This window comes from Drosophila serrata, unplaced genomic scaffold (genome assembly GCF_035046125.1).
Source record: "Drosophila serrata isolate PLE 108 unplaced genomic scaffold, ASM3504612v1 contig_376, whole genome shotgun sequence".
NCBI classification, from domain to species: domain Eukaryota; kingdom Metazoa; phylum Arthropoda; class Insecta; order Diptera; family Drosophilidae; genus Drosophila; species Drosophila serrata.
This window is the reverse complement of record NW_028257274.1, coordinates 3,608,049-3,623,094: the sequence shown is the minus strand read 5'-3', so window position 1 is coordinate 3,623,094 and position 15,046 is coordinate 3,608,049. Positions and strand designations below refer to the sequence as shown.

General features: G+C 39.9%; 1 protein-coding gene across 4 annotated transcripts in view; it reads right to left on the bottom strand.

Annotated features, from left to right (window-relative positions):
- Positions 1–1,778: 1,778 nt before the first annotated feature.
- Positions 1,779–15,046, bottom strand: part of stumps (DBB domain-containing protein stumps) — a 36,248-nt gene continuing 22,980 nt past the window's right edge. For 3 of the 4 annotated variants that reach the window (XM_020942745.2, XM_020942746.2, XM_086839807.1), the window contains 2 exons: positions 5,908–6,091; positions 1,779–5,259 (listed from right to left, as the gene is read on the bottom strand). In XM_020942745.2, coding sequence (XP_020798404.2) covers positions 2,409–5,259; positions 5,908–6,091 — 3,035 coding nt within the window. In that variant the 3' untranslated portion in view covers positions 1,779–2,408. Of the gene's footprint in view, positions 5,260–5,907; positions 6,092–9,266; positions 9,532–15,046 lie in introns of those variants that run through there. The other variant, XM_086839806.1, reaches the window with a different exon arrangement.

Below are 15,046 nucleotides of genomic sequence, written 5' to 3'. Positions count from 1 at the left end.
GGTCTCTATTTGCTCTCTCATTTGATTACAGCATTTACAGCGCTGTGGAAACAAAACAAACAACACAACAGAGAGAAGCAAAAGAGGAGCAAATAGTAGGAGAGAGAAGCAAAATAGGAGGATAAGAGAAAACAACAAAAAAAAGCTAACGCACGAAGTCGCACCTTTAATACTCTTTTTATTTGTATTTGTACAACAGAAGAATGAATTTAAAATATTTCGAAGTATATAAAACCGAACATTATAGGTAATTTGTGCATTATAGGTAATTTAAAAAATAATCTTCCTGATAATTTTAGAGGAAATTTATAGATTTTAAAATATCATAACTAAAAAATCATTAAATTCAGTTTGAATATTTTTCAATGCTAGTTATTATTTTAAAAAATTTCAGTAAATGAACTTAAAATTAAATAATTTGAATTTTTTTTCTCAATTTTTAAAAATTGTAACGATGTAACCCCCTATAATATTTGGAAAATTTTGAAAAAAAATAAATTGTTGCCGGACATAGTTAGATCGATTCGGCTATTAATGCTGATCAATAATATATATGATTTATGGGGTCTGAAATTTTATAAGCTTCTGACTATAAGGATAATACCCTGAAAAGGATATTAAAAGAGGAGCCGCAAGGAGTCGGAAATAGTGCAGGCCAGAGAATGATGGCCGACTGCCTGTGGCCATGTTGTCTGTCACTCGCCTGTATGGGTGTCCATGTAACAGAGCAGATGGCAAATGGCTGCCGAAAAGGATGCAAAAGGACAAAAGCTGCGAGTCAGCTGGGAAAAATACTACGCATCGGCCATCGGGTGCCGAGCGGAGCAGAGAGAGATATATTTTTGCGGCCCATTGAGTGTGAATTAAGAGATGCCGGCTTAGTGCGAATCCTTGCTGCATGTCGTATATGTATGTGGGTGTGAATCTGATGCATCCTGCATGTTCGCCCCCGGGCGCCGGATGTCGGTTGCGAGGCTTCTCCATTTCACATTTCACATTTTGCATTTCAGCATTTTTATGGCTCACAAACAGAATTGCCTTTGTATTGGTTGGGCGAAGTCAACAGCGTTATGCTCTTTTAATCCGAATATTAAATATGGCGACGAGCCACTCAAGGGCTTGGGTGTGTGTTGCCAAGGATATAAGTTCAGTCGGGTTCAGTCAGGATTCGCACTATAAACCAATCGTTAACAGAGAATATTTGCCAATGAACAAGTATTTATTTCTGGTTTGTAGCTTCTAAATATTTCTTTAAAGCCCAAATACTTAAAATGTACTATTTATTTATTTCATTAAATACTTCTTACCTTTAATATAGAATTAAGGACTCTAAAAAATGAAGCCCTTTTCAAAGCTCATTTCCACTTTTCTGCTTTCATAAACGTTTTTAATTTAAACATAAAATATACTTCTTTTTGAGCTATTAATCCTTGTGGGGGCCATTTCAATGCCAGCACAAAAGTATGCTACAAACAGGACACTTTTTTCCATATTTTCACTTTAGCCATTTCCCTTTGCTATCATTTAAAAAAGGACGAGCAGCGCAGCCCGGAAAATTCGCTCCAGTCAGCGGGCTCTTCATGAATGCAAACTTGCATTTGTTTCCCAGCGAGAAATAAAAGGGAAATTTACGTTGGCAGTTGCAATCCCATTTTGCGTGTTGCCGGGGATTCCGCACGATTTCCTGTTTGCCACGAAACGCTACCCAACGACCTCCCACAATTTCCCGCACAATTTTCCGACGCCTTTGCACGTGCCAAATGAAAACAAGTTTCCACTCTGCTTATATGTAAAAAATTTATTGCGTTTAACTTTTTTATTCTGGGGGGTTTTCGGGGTGAAGGTGTGAAGAATGAATGAACGAGTTTTACATGCTTAACGGCATGCCAAAAGGTGTGGGGTTCTTAGCGATAAATGGTCATGTATCCTAGATGATATCCTTAGATGAATCGCGTTTGATATTCGTTGGTATCGACTTAGGACTTAGGCTTATCAGCTAGCGATATGTTTGATTTGGTTGCTTGCAATCGTTTCATAAAATGTACAATTAGATGCTGAAACCGCAGACTACATCTAGAGATAATACAATTAACTTCGATTTGATCTTGAAATTGCTTTACAGAGATTTAAAAACTTTAATTATTATAATTTACTTTTTTAAATCTCCAAAAGCAATCCTCAAATTCATTATCGAAAGGCTTAAAACTAAACATTAAAATAGCGAAAACTAGTTCATACTCATTTCATCCTTCCAAAGGGACAATGTTCAATGGCTTTCGTTGTTAATTTCGAATATAATGGAGGGTAATTCAAATTCCCAACTTATTCTCAAAATCTAACTCGAAAAAGGATCTTAAAACTATATGTGAATCTCTTTTCGAATCTTTCGATTTCGATTTCTGTATCGCTCAGCAGTTCATGTAGTTGGGCGTCGTTTCTGTCTCTGCCTCAGCCTTGGAGTTGTCCTTCTCCGGGGGAATATCTCCCACATTCTGGTAGACCTCCGCCTGAACCTCGATACTCCCGACCTGAGGACATGGCACTGGGATCTGCTTAGGTTTGAAGGAGCTGCAGCCGCTGGTGGAATGGCTCTTGGTCAGTTTGCCGTAGATGATGTTCGAGCGTTCATTCAGCTTGATGGGTTGCAAGGTGACTCCATTCTGGTTCTGGTAGTGTTGCTGCTGCGTCTCCGCCTGCTCCTTGGCCTCCATGATGGTGTTCAGGTAGTTGCTGCTCTGGGAGCTGGCCAGAGGTTGGCTACCGTAAACAGGGATGTTCGAAGGGAACATCTGATAGTGCTCCGAACCTGTGGGACTGGTGGGTGTGTTCAAGCGCTGGCAACTGGACATGGGAGAGGGGAATACAATCTGATGACGTTCATCTCCAGGCGTCGAGCTCGGCGTAAACACAGGCCTGGGTGGCGGTGGCACCAAATAGTTGTCCATCATGCGGCAGTGCGGCGGGAATCCACGTCGATCCTCGTGATCCGAATGGGTGCCAGAATCTCCCAGAGAGGCACCGCTGCAGTTGCTGCCGGTGCTAAGCCTTCCCGAGGACGAACTCGAACTGGACACGCTCTGTAGGCTCAATGAGCTGATGGGCCTGCCCGCTCCCACTCCCGTAGATACTCCGCCGCCGGACTTGAAGCTGCAGCTGGTGGCTATCGAGGACTTGGTCTCATCCAGCAGACTGTCGTTGCCCTGCTGCGTCTGCTGGGGCTTGCCGCGGGAGAAGAACTTCTTGAACTTCTCGAAGGGCGTCTCTCGTTTTAGATGCGTTTTGACCTGCTCCTGGATCCGCTCGTACTCCCTGCGCAGCTGATCGATCTGGTCCTGCTTCTCCCGGAAGCTCTGCTGGACATCGTTGCGGTGCTTCCACCGCTCCACCAGCAGCTCCACATCCCGGATGGACAGGACATTATTCTTAAAGTCATGCATAATCTCGGCCAGCTCATCGTCAGCGTTCGAGCGGCTGTTGCTTGCGGCGGAGGCATCACTGGCACTCCTCTTCAGAGTGCCATAGCCAGGCTGCTTGGTGGCACAACGGCTCGGCCGGAGGGGCTCCTCGACAGGTCGGTTCGAGGGCTGGAACAGATAATTGCCATCGTCCTGAGTCACCGGGACATTCGAAGGCTGCAGCACATAGTCATTGCCCAGCTGATTCTCCAGCAGCTGTGAGCACTCCTGGCTAAATTTGTCCGTCTGATAGAGAGGGGCTGCATCCACCTCATCCAGGGATCTGACTTGCTCCTTGTTCAGCTGATTCTGCTCCTTGGACTGGTAGTAAGGTGGCTCGTTGATCCGCAGCTCGTTGGTGGTCTGCTCAGGTCCCGGCTGGGTGCCAGCCTCCGGTAGCTTCTTCTCCGACTCCACCTTCTTTTCGGCAACGGAAGCTTGCAGGTTCTCGTCCTCCGTCTCCACGCTGATATAGTTGAGATTCGAGATGGCCATTGTCTCTGTTTTGGGTCTCACTTCCGGTGTATTCTCCCGCTCCGATCCGCTGGACATTTCCATGTACTCAGCCGTAGGAAGTTGCTTTGGAGGCTTCTGTGATTTACCCTTTCCGGGCTGTGCTTCGATGACCACATTGGAACTCGAACTACTGGGCTTGGGACTGATCTCCCCTTGGCCGGGATTCACGCCCTTAAAGTAGTGGTACATGGTGGTCAGTTCGTGGAACTCGGCGAAGCTCACAATGTTCTGGGCGAGTTTGTGATGTCCCTCCTGCTCGGCTAGCTCTGCTGGAGTGCGTCCCGCGCAGTTCCTGACACCGCAAGCGGTGTCACCACCAGGACACTCCATCAGCTGGATGCAGAGCCTATTGAGACCCCATCTGGCGGCAAAGTGAAGCAGCGTGGGATACTCCTCTGGGCTGGATTCCAGGCGGCTGAAGAAGTGATGCTGCCGATCGCTGTTACCGCCACTCAGCAAGTGGAAATTGGGTGGCATGTTCCGCTGGAAGCACTGCAGCAGATGCTGATCCAAGGCATCTCTCTCCACGGGTCCAATGCCCAAAGCATGACACATGAACTCAATCGGCGAATCCTCGATCCTTAGCAGCTGCTCCAGCTCCCTTAGACGACTCTCGCACTTGATGGGTCTCGCTCCCAGGCTCTTGCCATTCTTCTCGATCCTGATCTCGATCATTGTAGAGATCTCCATGCAGGCCTCTGGGATGGAGAACTGCAGGGTGTATGGATTGCGACACTTGAAGTTGCGAAGCTCAATTAGCTCCCCGGATTTTTCCACCAGCAGCTTCAGGGTGTCATTCTTCTCCAGCGCCTCCGCCAGCAGGGCTACCACCTTGTTCTGGCCCAACTTTACCTTCTTGGGTAACACAGTGAATCCCTCCGTGCAGCTGGAAAAGCTGCGTGACAAGCCACCACCACCGGATGAGGCTCCAGAGGAGCTATCCTGGCATGGTGGTCGCTGGCACAGCGCTCTTCCCAGGATGTCGGTGGCAATGCCCAGGATATTGCTGATCTGCACCTGATCGTTGTCTCTGACCACACAACGACGCCATTTGTAGTAGCTGGGCAGCGCCGATTTGTGCATCTCCTTGACCTTATCCTCGCCCACGTCCAGCAGGATGGCCAGGACCTTCTCCACGCGTATAATCGCCGAAAGCTGGGTCATCAGGAAGCTGTGCGGCAGGGCCAGCAGAGCGGGACACAGGATCACGATCTGTAGGGCAGTGCTCTGGTACTTCTGGGCGATCTCCTCGCTGAAGGGACCATCGTCAATTTTGATGTGGAGAAAACTGAAGGAAAAAAGAAAAGGATTTTGAATAACACTTTGTCACATTTAAATATCTTTCGATTTTATTTATGGAATGGTGAGAGCTTAAATAGGTTAACTAAGGTATTAGATGGTTTTATTGATTCATGGAATTGTGTCCTTTTAAGATGATAATTAAGCCATTATATCTGTAATATTTCTAAATGTAATGCCAATTTTATTTACAATTTATTTTTTAAAATGAAAAATTTTTTTCTCCAAGAAAATCTAAATGAAATGTATCATCTCGAACGGAAATGGAAAGTGCAACACGCTTGCAATGAAATCTCATTTGTATTCAGCAAGAATAATTAATGAATATGTTAAATTAATACTTGAAATTCTACTAAAGTCACACTGATAACTTGTAATTATTATTATTTTTTTCCTTTTTTGCCTGTGTTCTAGAATTTAAATAAGTTAGCTTAATGGCTTGCACGCTCTTTAAACATAACGTCTGGTTTCTAAATTAAGCCAGACATCCGGTAATTAATTTATACACAATTAATACTAATTTCCACACTATTAGAACTATGATTTTATTACCACTGCAGTCTCTAAAATCTATTTAACTTTTTAGCCTTTTTAATTCACTTAAAATCTAGTTATTCAAATCTAGTTTTATACTCACTTGAATGGCTTCCGTCCGCGCTGCTTGGTGATCTTGTCGAAATGGTTCTTCAGGAAGGTGGCCCTCAAATAGGCCCGCTCGCTGTGCTTGGCTGTGATGATCAGGATGTCGTCCATGTTGTAACCCAATCCCATGCACCCGGATGCACTCGCTCCACTGGCGTTGTTCACGTTGCCACAGTTGTCTGGAAAATGAAACAAGAAACAAATTGAGCAACGATCAGCAAAAATGCCACAAAAAAACTCCAGAGGCTTTGGAGGAGTTGCTGATAAGCTGCCAGGCACTGGCCCAAGGCGACCTCCGTGTGTAATCTCTCCTCCCAAGTCCTATATATATATATAGTTTTTCTGTATTCTAGTATTCGGTATTTTGTATTCAGTGTGTGTCTGTGATAAATAATGTGTTTACTTAGGATTTGACCTGCGTGATTTGTGGCCTCTTCAAATAGTTCCTACTTTTGTTTGACTTTCCTTCGAGGAATTTGACTTTTCCTAGGGATCTTTAAGCGCCGCAAATGTGCGATAATTGCAATCAAGGACTTGTGTCACCTGAATCAGAGAGAAATGTACCTTATCTTTCTCTAAAGTCAGGTCTGAGAAAATAGATTTAATTGATAAATTGAGGTAAAAGTGTGGGAGAAGTTGAAGAGGTTTATGTTTGAAGAAAAAAGATTTTGACTGATGGGATTTCTTCTTTATGTTTTAGTAAAATATTCCTAGGAGATTGTTATTTTATTATTTTTACTCATTTAAACTTCTCTACATACTATCCATTTATAAACTTAAATTAATAGTAATTAGAAATCATCACCATAATAAATATATTTTATAAAAACTCCCTGGCACTTAAGGTATTTCTTTAACATTTCCACACATTTTACACTCACTCTCACTATGTTTAATCCCAAAGTGTAATATTTGTACAATGGTGTTGTAAGACTTTTCGAAAACTTTTCCTAGGGCTTTGCTCAAGACTTTAGGAATTTAGATATAATGCCAGGAATCCCTTGCACTTTCCACACACTTCCACATTCCGCTCTGACACTCACTTGGCGACTGTCCGGAAGATTCATTAAGAGATTTGGATTTTAGTGAAACGAAAACAAAAGATTTCAAGATTGAAACCAAATAAAACAACATAAATTTTCAAACTTATTGTTAGAAGAGCGGACATATTCCCGATGTTAGCCAAATAAATTAGGCCGGACTAATCAGTTTCCATTTTTCCCGGCAGCCGCCTCAGGTTGCCCCATAAATTTAGTCACGTTTTGAGCATTTAAATAAATCTCTTTCTGGAGCAAAAACATACAGATACTCAGATACACGCACTAGCAGATACAGATACAAACGGCAGAAGAAGATGCGATGGGAAGTGGAGACGAAGCGATGCTATCTCCTGGCCAAACCGAAATCCACTGTTGCATTTGCCAGAATCTGAACTTCTTGACACCCACAAATGGCGGCGATTTCAGCAGCCAGTACACTGAGCGAAGAGCTTATCAAGGGAATTGTTTCAAGATAGTTTACTTCTTAAATAAATTTATGAGAATTTAATTTGGAAGATAACCGAAGAACATTTGGTGTATCAACTGCTGAAAAATCAGCACATAAGTTTATTCTAGAAGCTTTAATTTTGAATTTAAATTGCTTTTAGGTTCTAAAGTTAGCGGGGAACCTTAGTTCTTGATTTAAAATGATTTCAATTTAATTTAATAGACAAAACGGCTTTAGGAAAAAGTATTTTATAAAAGAGAAATAAATAAATAAAAAAATCCAAATTTAAGAGGAGAATTTAAGGCAGTCATTATCATTTTCATAATCATTAAATCTTATAAAATATAATCCTTTTAAATATTTCATCCTTGTATAAATATTTTTTCCAGTGTCTTTCTATCTTTGGACCTGTCTTCTTTTCGCTCTCTTCTTCCTGTCGCCTGTTACGCTTTGCACTTCTCTGTTTTTCCCTTATTATAAGACAGCAGCTATAAGGAACTTCTGCTTAATGTCTTCTATATAAAATACAAACATATATGTTATGAAGGGGAAGCCCTCGCTTTGTTCCACTTCTGCCTTTTATTTTGTATGCAAAAAAATATTGTCAAATGTTATTTGATGCATTCGAAAAACAGAACCCTTGACGACATAATTAAGTGGAACTCTGGTTAGTTTCCGAAAGCTTTGCTTTGACCCTCATTTTTTGTGATTAATTACTGTGACCGAATAAATGTTTATCCTTTCCATTAACACGGAGAGAAAAGAAGTGTTCTTTAGAGGATTCTCGAAAATACAAAAGTAGATTTAGTTTGAACTTAAACAATAAAGGAACCTAACTTTGGGAAGCAGACATTTAGATTTCCTTTTAGTCTGCAATGGAATTATATGTTTAAATCGGAAATTGATAAAAAGCCTAAAATATTTGTATTCTTTGAATCTTTGAAAATATAACAAATTTTCTGGATAAATCAAAGTTTAAAAATCCATAACTGAGCTAAAAAAGCATTAATTTCAATTCGGAAACATTTTCTATGTTAGTTTTTATTAGGTTAACAAATCTGCATACTCTATTTAAAATATTACATGATTTATAGAGACGGAACTGACTCCTTCACAATGGTAAAAGCTTTTGATTAGAATTAATATACCTTGAAAGGATGTACAAATCACCTTGAAAAGTAAAGTCAAATCAAGTCTAAGCAAGGATTTTATAAAAAAAATATTTTAAATATTTATAGAATAAATATTTTATGCCATTGCAATTTGAAAATGTAGCACATTCCCTATTAATTAACTTATAAACACTTTTTCTTTAAACTTTGTTTTAAACTTAAAACTTTAAATAACCTTTTTCAATTCACAACCATAAATATTTATACAATCTTTTGTCAATGTGCAGTGTCCATATTTTGGGGTAACTTTTCTGATCCTGCCCATTCGGTCTCTCTCCTCCACCGACTTTTGCCTTAATGGCTTTTGTTTCGCTTCAGTTTTGCAAACTTTGATTTTGTGACGGAGGCTGGGAGTAGGCTGTCGAGGCGGCTGCATTGAAATTTATTTCTCAATTACATGGCAGACGACAGTTTTGCGACAGCGACATCGCGACTGTTGAAAATTTGCACAGAAAATGCAAGTAAAGCACCAAGAAAAGAGGGGGAAAAAGCGCAGTTTGACATTGAGTTGCATATATGTTTTGTATATATATTTTAGCTGGCTGAGTGCAGGAACATCTGGTAATTGTTAAACACTCCTTTCGGCGAAAGACAAAATGCCTTCCTTTGTTCGGTGGAATATCTTTGTGCTTTTCGGCTGTGATCGATCACAATTTAATGGACCTCGTATCTGTGCATCTCCAAGGGAACTCACTCATTTCCATGTCCACATAGTCCTCCTCCTGCCTGCCATCCCTGCTGCCCGAAACGCAGCTAAAGAGTCGCATATTTACTTCCACCACAACTTGGATTACAATTTCTTTTTTCGTTTCTCTTGTATGAAATTCCACAATGAAATTTCTTTACAGAAAAACCAAAAAACAAAACACACACACACATGTTTTAATTGTTACGCGCCGCGAACAGACTCAAACATTGCGCTAATTGTCGTCGCAGCATCCACATTTCGAATGGAACTGAACCGAGACCACAATTCGACCCACCGCAAATCCGCAGCTGCCTAGGATCACGACTTAATTAATTGATTAAAACTAACGCTTTTAAGAGAGAGAGAGACTAGGCAGCCCTCGCTGGAATCTAATCTGGTTTGATTCAGTTAAAAAATAGTTAAAGGGGTTTGAGAGAATATTGAAAATGGCAGATGATCTTTTGAGATTTCTTAGGGATTTGTATTTGACTAAATTCTTAAGCCCCTAATACTTTCACTTCCTCTTTGGAATATTACCATTTTGACTCTAACAGCTAATGAGATATTAAACTATAAACAACTTTAGAGGTTTTCAAAAATCTCTAAGAACTTTGGATCTTATTTTCGGGACATTAAATGTTCAAAAACTAACATTTCTACCCTTCCAAGAAGTCAGATCTTTCAAGTTCCCAGTACAAGGGCATAAAATAAGAGCCCCCATATATAAATTTAACCAAATAATTCATCAAAAATGTTCTTATAAGTGAATTTAGCTTATGGTCGCTTGATTTTGATGACAATATGTGGAGTGGGTAAAATGCAGAGGGGATATTGGAATGGCTACACATTTTCTTTTATTTTCTTTTTTTTTTTGGGGGGGGGACAATTTGAATAAATGCCAACCGCTGATGGTGACACTTTTTGTATTTTCTGTTGTATTTTTTTATATATATTTTGTTTGTATTTTAGCAAGAGGCATAAATCAACGAAAGGCGAACAGAAAAATATAAATGCGGGATTAAATGGACTGCGGTGGTTATGAGGAGCTAAGGGAGGCTCGGGATGGGGCAAGACCGGACGACACACAAATTAAACCTCTTTCCCCTCCAAAAAAAAAGAAAACAAACCAACAAACAACTCAGCATATATGTATATATACCCATGATGTGCAGAATGTGCGTGTGTGCCCAACAATTATCATTTAATTATGTCAACTGTAACTTAATTATGCGCATATATAACTTTTAATTTGAGGTTTGGTTAATTGTCGACTTCCTTATGAGATTTCAGCAAGAATTCCATTCCGAATTGAGTTGAAAAAAAATCTCTGATAAATCCTTTTCTCACAATCAACTGTGGAGTAACCCAAATTCCACAGAGACAACTCTCGCAGAGATTTGTATTAATTTAGATTTAGTTTGCACTAGGCATAAATCATAAATGATTTAAATTGTTTTAGTTCTAGTTTCCACGCCCCTTGCCAGGGGGGCCCACAGGTTCGTTAAATGGAAATTGCTGTTCTCATTGTCTCTTTCTCTGTGAATCTCTATGTGAGAATGTGTGAGAATCTCTAACAGCTGGACACCAGGGGGAAAAACTATGCTAGATGGGAATGGGAATGGAAATGGTAATGGGGATGGTCAGTCACAAACGATTATAAATGACATTGCATTTGATTTGGTTTTCTGGCTGTGAATATGCCTGCATTCTGGGTTTTTGCGTTTTGAGTTCGTGAGAGGTCATGTTCAGAATAATGACCAGCCCTGGGCAGCTCTTTGGCTAATTGAAAGATGTGCTCAAACAATGGCAAATCCAAGTTGTACACATTTTCACTTGGAATGTAGTGAAAATGTGGCAGGTAAAAAGAGGTTTCCTCTCTAAATGTATTAGTGAAAATACATTTTTTTAATCCAATAAAATCAAATTAAATTTTGTCTAGAAATTGCTAAAACTTTAAAGAACATTTTTGCTTATAAATTTATACATTATTTAGCTATTGCCTTAAGAGACCCCTTGAACTTAGCTCCCCAAATATATTTTCACACTCATATCCGACTTTCCAAGAACACCACTCCATAAAGTACAGCCCGATGACCCAGTAAATGAAGAAATTTATATTCTCATTGAAACGTTCTAATAATGAAAACATTTAAAAACACATCATAAAATGTTGCATCGAAAACTCTAATGCTTTCTCTCTTGGTGGAATTTCCCGCTAAAAGCAAACATAAACAACATTTTGAAATTTCACTTTCAGCCCTAAATAGCGAAAAACTACACAACTCCGCCGTTTACAAGAACCAAAAACAAAAAAATTAAGCATCGAACCGTTTTCCAAGCCATAAACATAAGGAAAACAAATACTAAAGTAGGCTGGGGGGGGGGGGAGAATTGGGAGTCGAAGAGTGGGAGTGTTTTCAGCATTTTCACGCTGCGTGCCGCGACATGGAAAATGAAGCCAAGGCATTCAGTATATCCCTCACTCCATCTCTCCAGAATATATGGATTTTCAGAAGGAAGGGTAGGTTAGATGCAATCAAATGCAGCGAACAAGTGAAATAAACCGAAGGAAGTTCATAAAATGCAAACAAGTATGCATAAAATGCATTTATTTGGATTCTTAGATGGCAGGCCTTCTTGCCTTGACATAAGCCAAGTTCAGAATAATGCATAATGCATTTTAATGCAGTTTTTACTGGATTGTAAACAACTAAGGAGGTCCCAGCAGCAGCAGCAGGAGGAGGAGGAGTTGCTTTTTCCTCCTACCAACCGCTCCTCTCTGATGTTATTTTTGACGGTTTTGACATTAATGTTTTGTTATTTCTCCGCACACATGTTCCCCTATAAAGACACAACTCTTTTTAGTTTTCTTTCTTTTTTACCGATCTATAAATATAGTATATGAAGCGTATACAGCTTCTGTTGAGAATTCGTGGTATTAGGGCATTGAGTAATTGTGCAGCAGGTGTCAAATGTCTTTGCTCATCCGTCAAGATCAACCCGAAACTGTAATTTCTCAACGAAAATATTAAAATTCGTGTTAAAGTCGGCATTTGTGGTCTTAATAAAGGGGGGAAAACTCCAATAACAACTATCTCCGACCCCCGCCTCGACTCTGGGAAAGTTGATTAATGCCCGCCCCAGTTGGAAAAGCGACAACTTTGTCAAACACTCCATCAAACACACATCTCAAATGGCTCTCCGAGGTGTATGTTGGGTGTGTGATGGGTGGTGTGAGTGTGTGTTATTTTTTACGTTTCTAATTTATTCGTTGCATTTTCGGTGGGGGGAATCCCACTCTCTAGTGGTATTTATGTCACTCTGGCAGTGATTCCACTGATCTATGCATTTTGTGTGCCAATAAATGTCGCCATAAATTTCAGCCGCAACATTTCACGCATCACAAAAGGCGGCTCCTAATATAGTCATAAATATTTTGTTGGCCAATTTAAAACAATGCACACATCGTTGCTTCTAGTTTAAACTCTTTCCAGTAAAGAGGAGGAGTCCAGGAAATGTGTCTATGGGGAAAGTCTTTCAGGGAAAGTGTTTGGGGAAATGCTGTTTTTAAGGGGTTTTAAGAATTTTGTAATCCTTTTTAGAGATAAACATTAAGAAATGAAGCGGATTATTTATCGGTTTGGGGAACTTAAGAGAGGAAATCAATATAATAGCTTAGGAGATCATATTGTTACAGAATTTTGGATTTAAAATGATAATTAACTAAGAAAACCCGTTTTCTCAATGAAAAATATTTGATACATTTTCAACTATAATACTTTTCTAATATACTTATAATTTAAAATACTGTATAATAATTTTTACTAGCTCTTGGTAATTTCAAAGCCCAAAAACGCTATAAAAAACTAACCCAAAAATATAACAACTTTCCCAATTAAGTTACCAACCCATCAAGGTTAATAGGCGTGAGTAAAAACACTCGAGTAAATCAATCCCAATGAATATAAAAATCCACAGAGCCCGCATTTTGTTCGCTAGTGTAGCATAAAACACTTCTTCTTCGTTACTTTTTTTATGGCAAACATACAAAAATCAAGCGAAAAAAGCGAGGAAAATACAACGACGATGATAACTTGACAATAATCAAGTCAAATTTTTCGTTTCCGTTTAATAAACAAGAGCGCGGGAGTGGGAGCGAGGAAGGGACAGTGGACAGTGGACAGTGCACAGTGAGTGGAAGCAAGAGGGCAAGTGCCTCCATATGTAATTTCGTTGTTGTTGTTTCCTGCTGCATGCAATTTATGCTGCAGGCGTCGACTGCGCAGCGCACACGCACACACGGGCAGCCCTCTATGAGGGATTTCCGGTGCGTGTGTCGCTGTCGCAGGCGCGCAGTTCGGCAGCGATGTTGCAGTCGCTGTCGACGTCGCAGTTGCTGTCGCTGGCAGCGTAATTTACACTGAAAGAAAGTACTAACATATATGAATATTTTTCACTAGCAAGACAAGTCTGGAATATTAGAAACTAAATAAAAACAATGAAGGAAGTTTACTTCCGGTAGCCATTGCTGATTTATAGGGTCGGAAATGATTTCTTTAGACGTTACAAGCCTTTGACACCAATAAGAATAACTTTTAAAGGTCTAAATACTTAAATAAATATTTTAAACAATTTTCAGAAATACTTAATGAAGAACACTAGATTGGAGTAGCACCTTAAGTTTATTTTTAACAGAAACTTAATAGAAATTCCTCTTAAAAGTATAAAGACTAAATTAAAATCCTTTTAAAAAATGTAAACATTACCAGGAATAGTTTGCATGTTTTTCCAAGTGTTTGTTATTTTTGCATGTGCGCCTGCGCGTTGTTTTCGCAGCGCCAACTGCAAATTGTACGTTACTTTCTGCGCAAGTCTGTTGTTATTGTTATTATTGTCTGGGGCGGACATATGTGTGTGTTTGTATGGCATTTATGTTGCTTCAGAGCAGCACCTGCTGCCCTTTACTGCCCCCGTAGAACTTCTCCCTTCTCCCCCAAAACATTCTATGCCGCCCCTTTGGTAGCGATCCGCGACTGTTGCTCAGCATTAACATCACGCACAGCCCTTTTCAATTCGGTTTATAATAGCTTGTTTGCTTATTTGCTATTTTTAAATGCACAGCACAGCCAAGGAAGAGAGGTACGAGTACGAGCACGAGTACATCCAATAATATGAGTATTTTTTGAAGCCTAGAAGGGCACGCGCTATCCCCCTCTTGATGCTTTAAACTCTTCATACATCTGTGTTTTTCTTTTTTTGGGGTAGCTGCTCCCCCCTTAGTTTCCCGCTTTTTGTGTCTGGCTTGAAATTTTTCTTCCCTGAGTTTTAATTAGAAAAAAATAGGGGAGCAGGGAACAGAGTCTAGACGGTTTTAAGCGGAAACTCAATCTCTGCTCTATTTTCGAAGCCCTGTCCCTCATATTTTTTCCAACACGTGCTGATGTCTGAGTTGGGTTTATTCAAAAAATATAAAAGGAAATTATAATATATAAGCAAAAATATATATACGGAAATTGCTTATAAAACCTCCTTTAATAAGAAGGGGGAATTGCATATTGGAAAAGCTAATTCATTTATCCTTTTGAAATGATTTGGTAGAGCAAGTCACGTACAGGGAAAATGGCACAAAATATCCTTCAATTACCATTTTAAGGGTTTTATTTTATGGTACACCCCCACTTCAAGAACCCTTTCTCGTTTTTCAATCTCTTTTTTTATTCAGTTCATTGTCTGCATTTTAAGTGCTGTCACTTTGAAGATTCCGCTCTTCTACAGTTTTCTTTGTA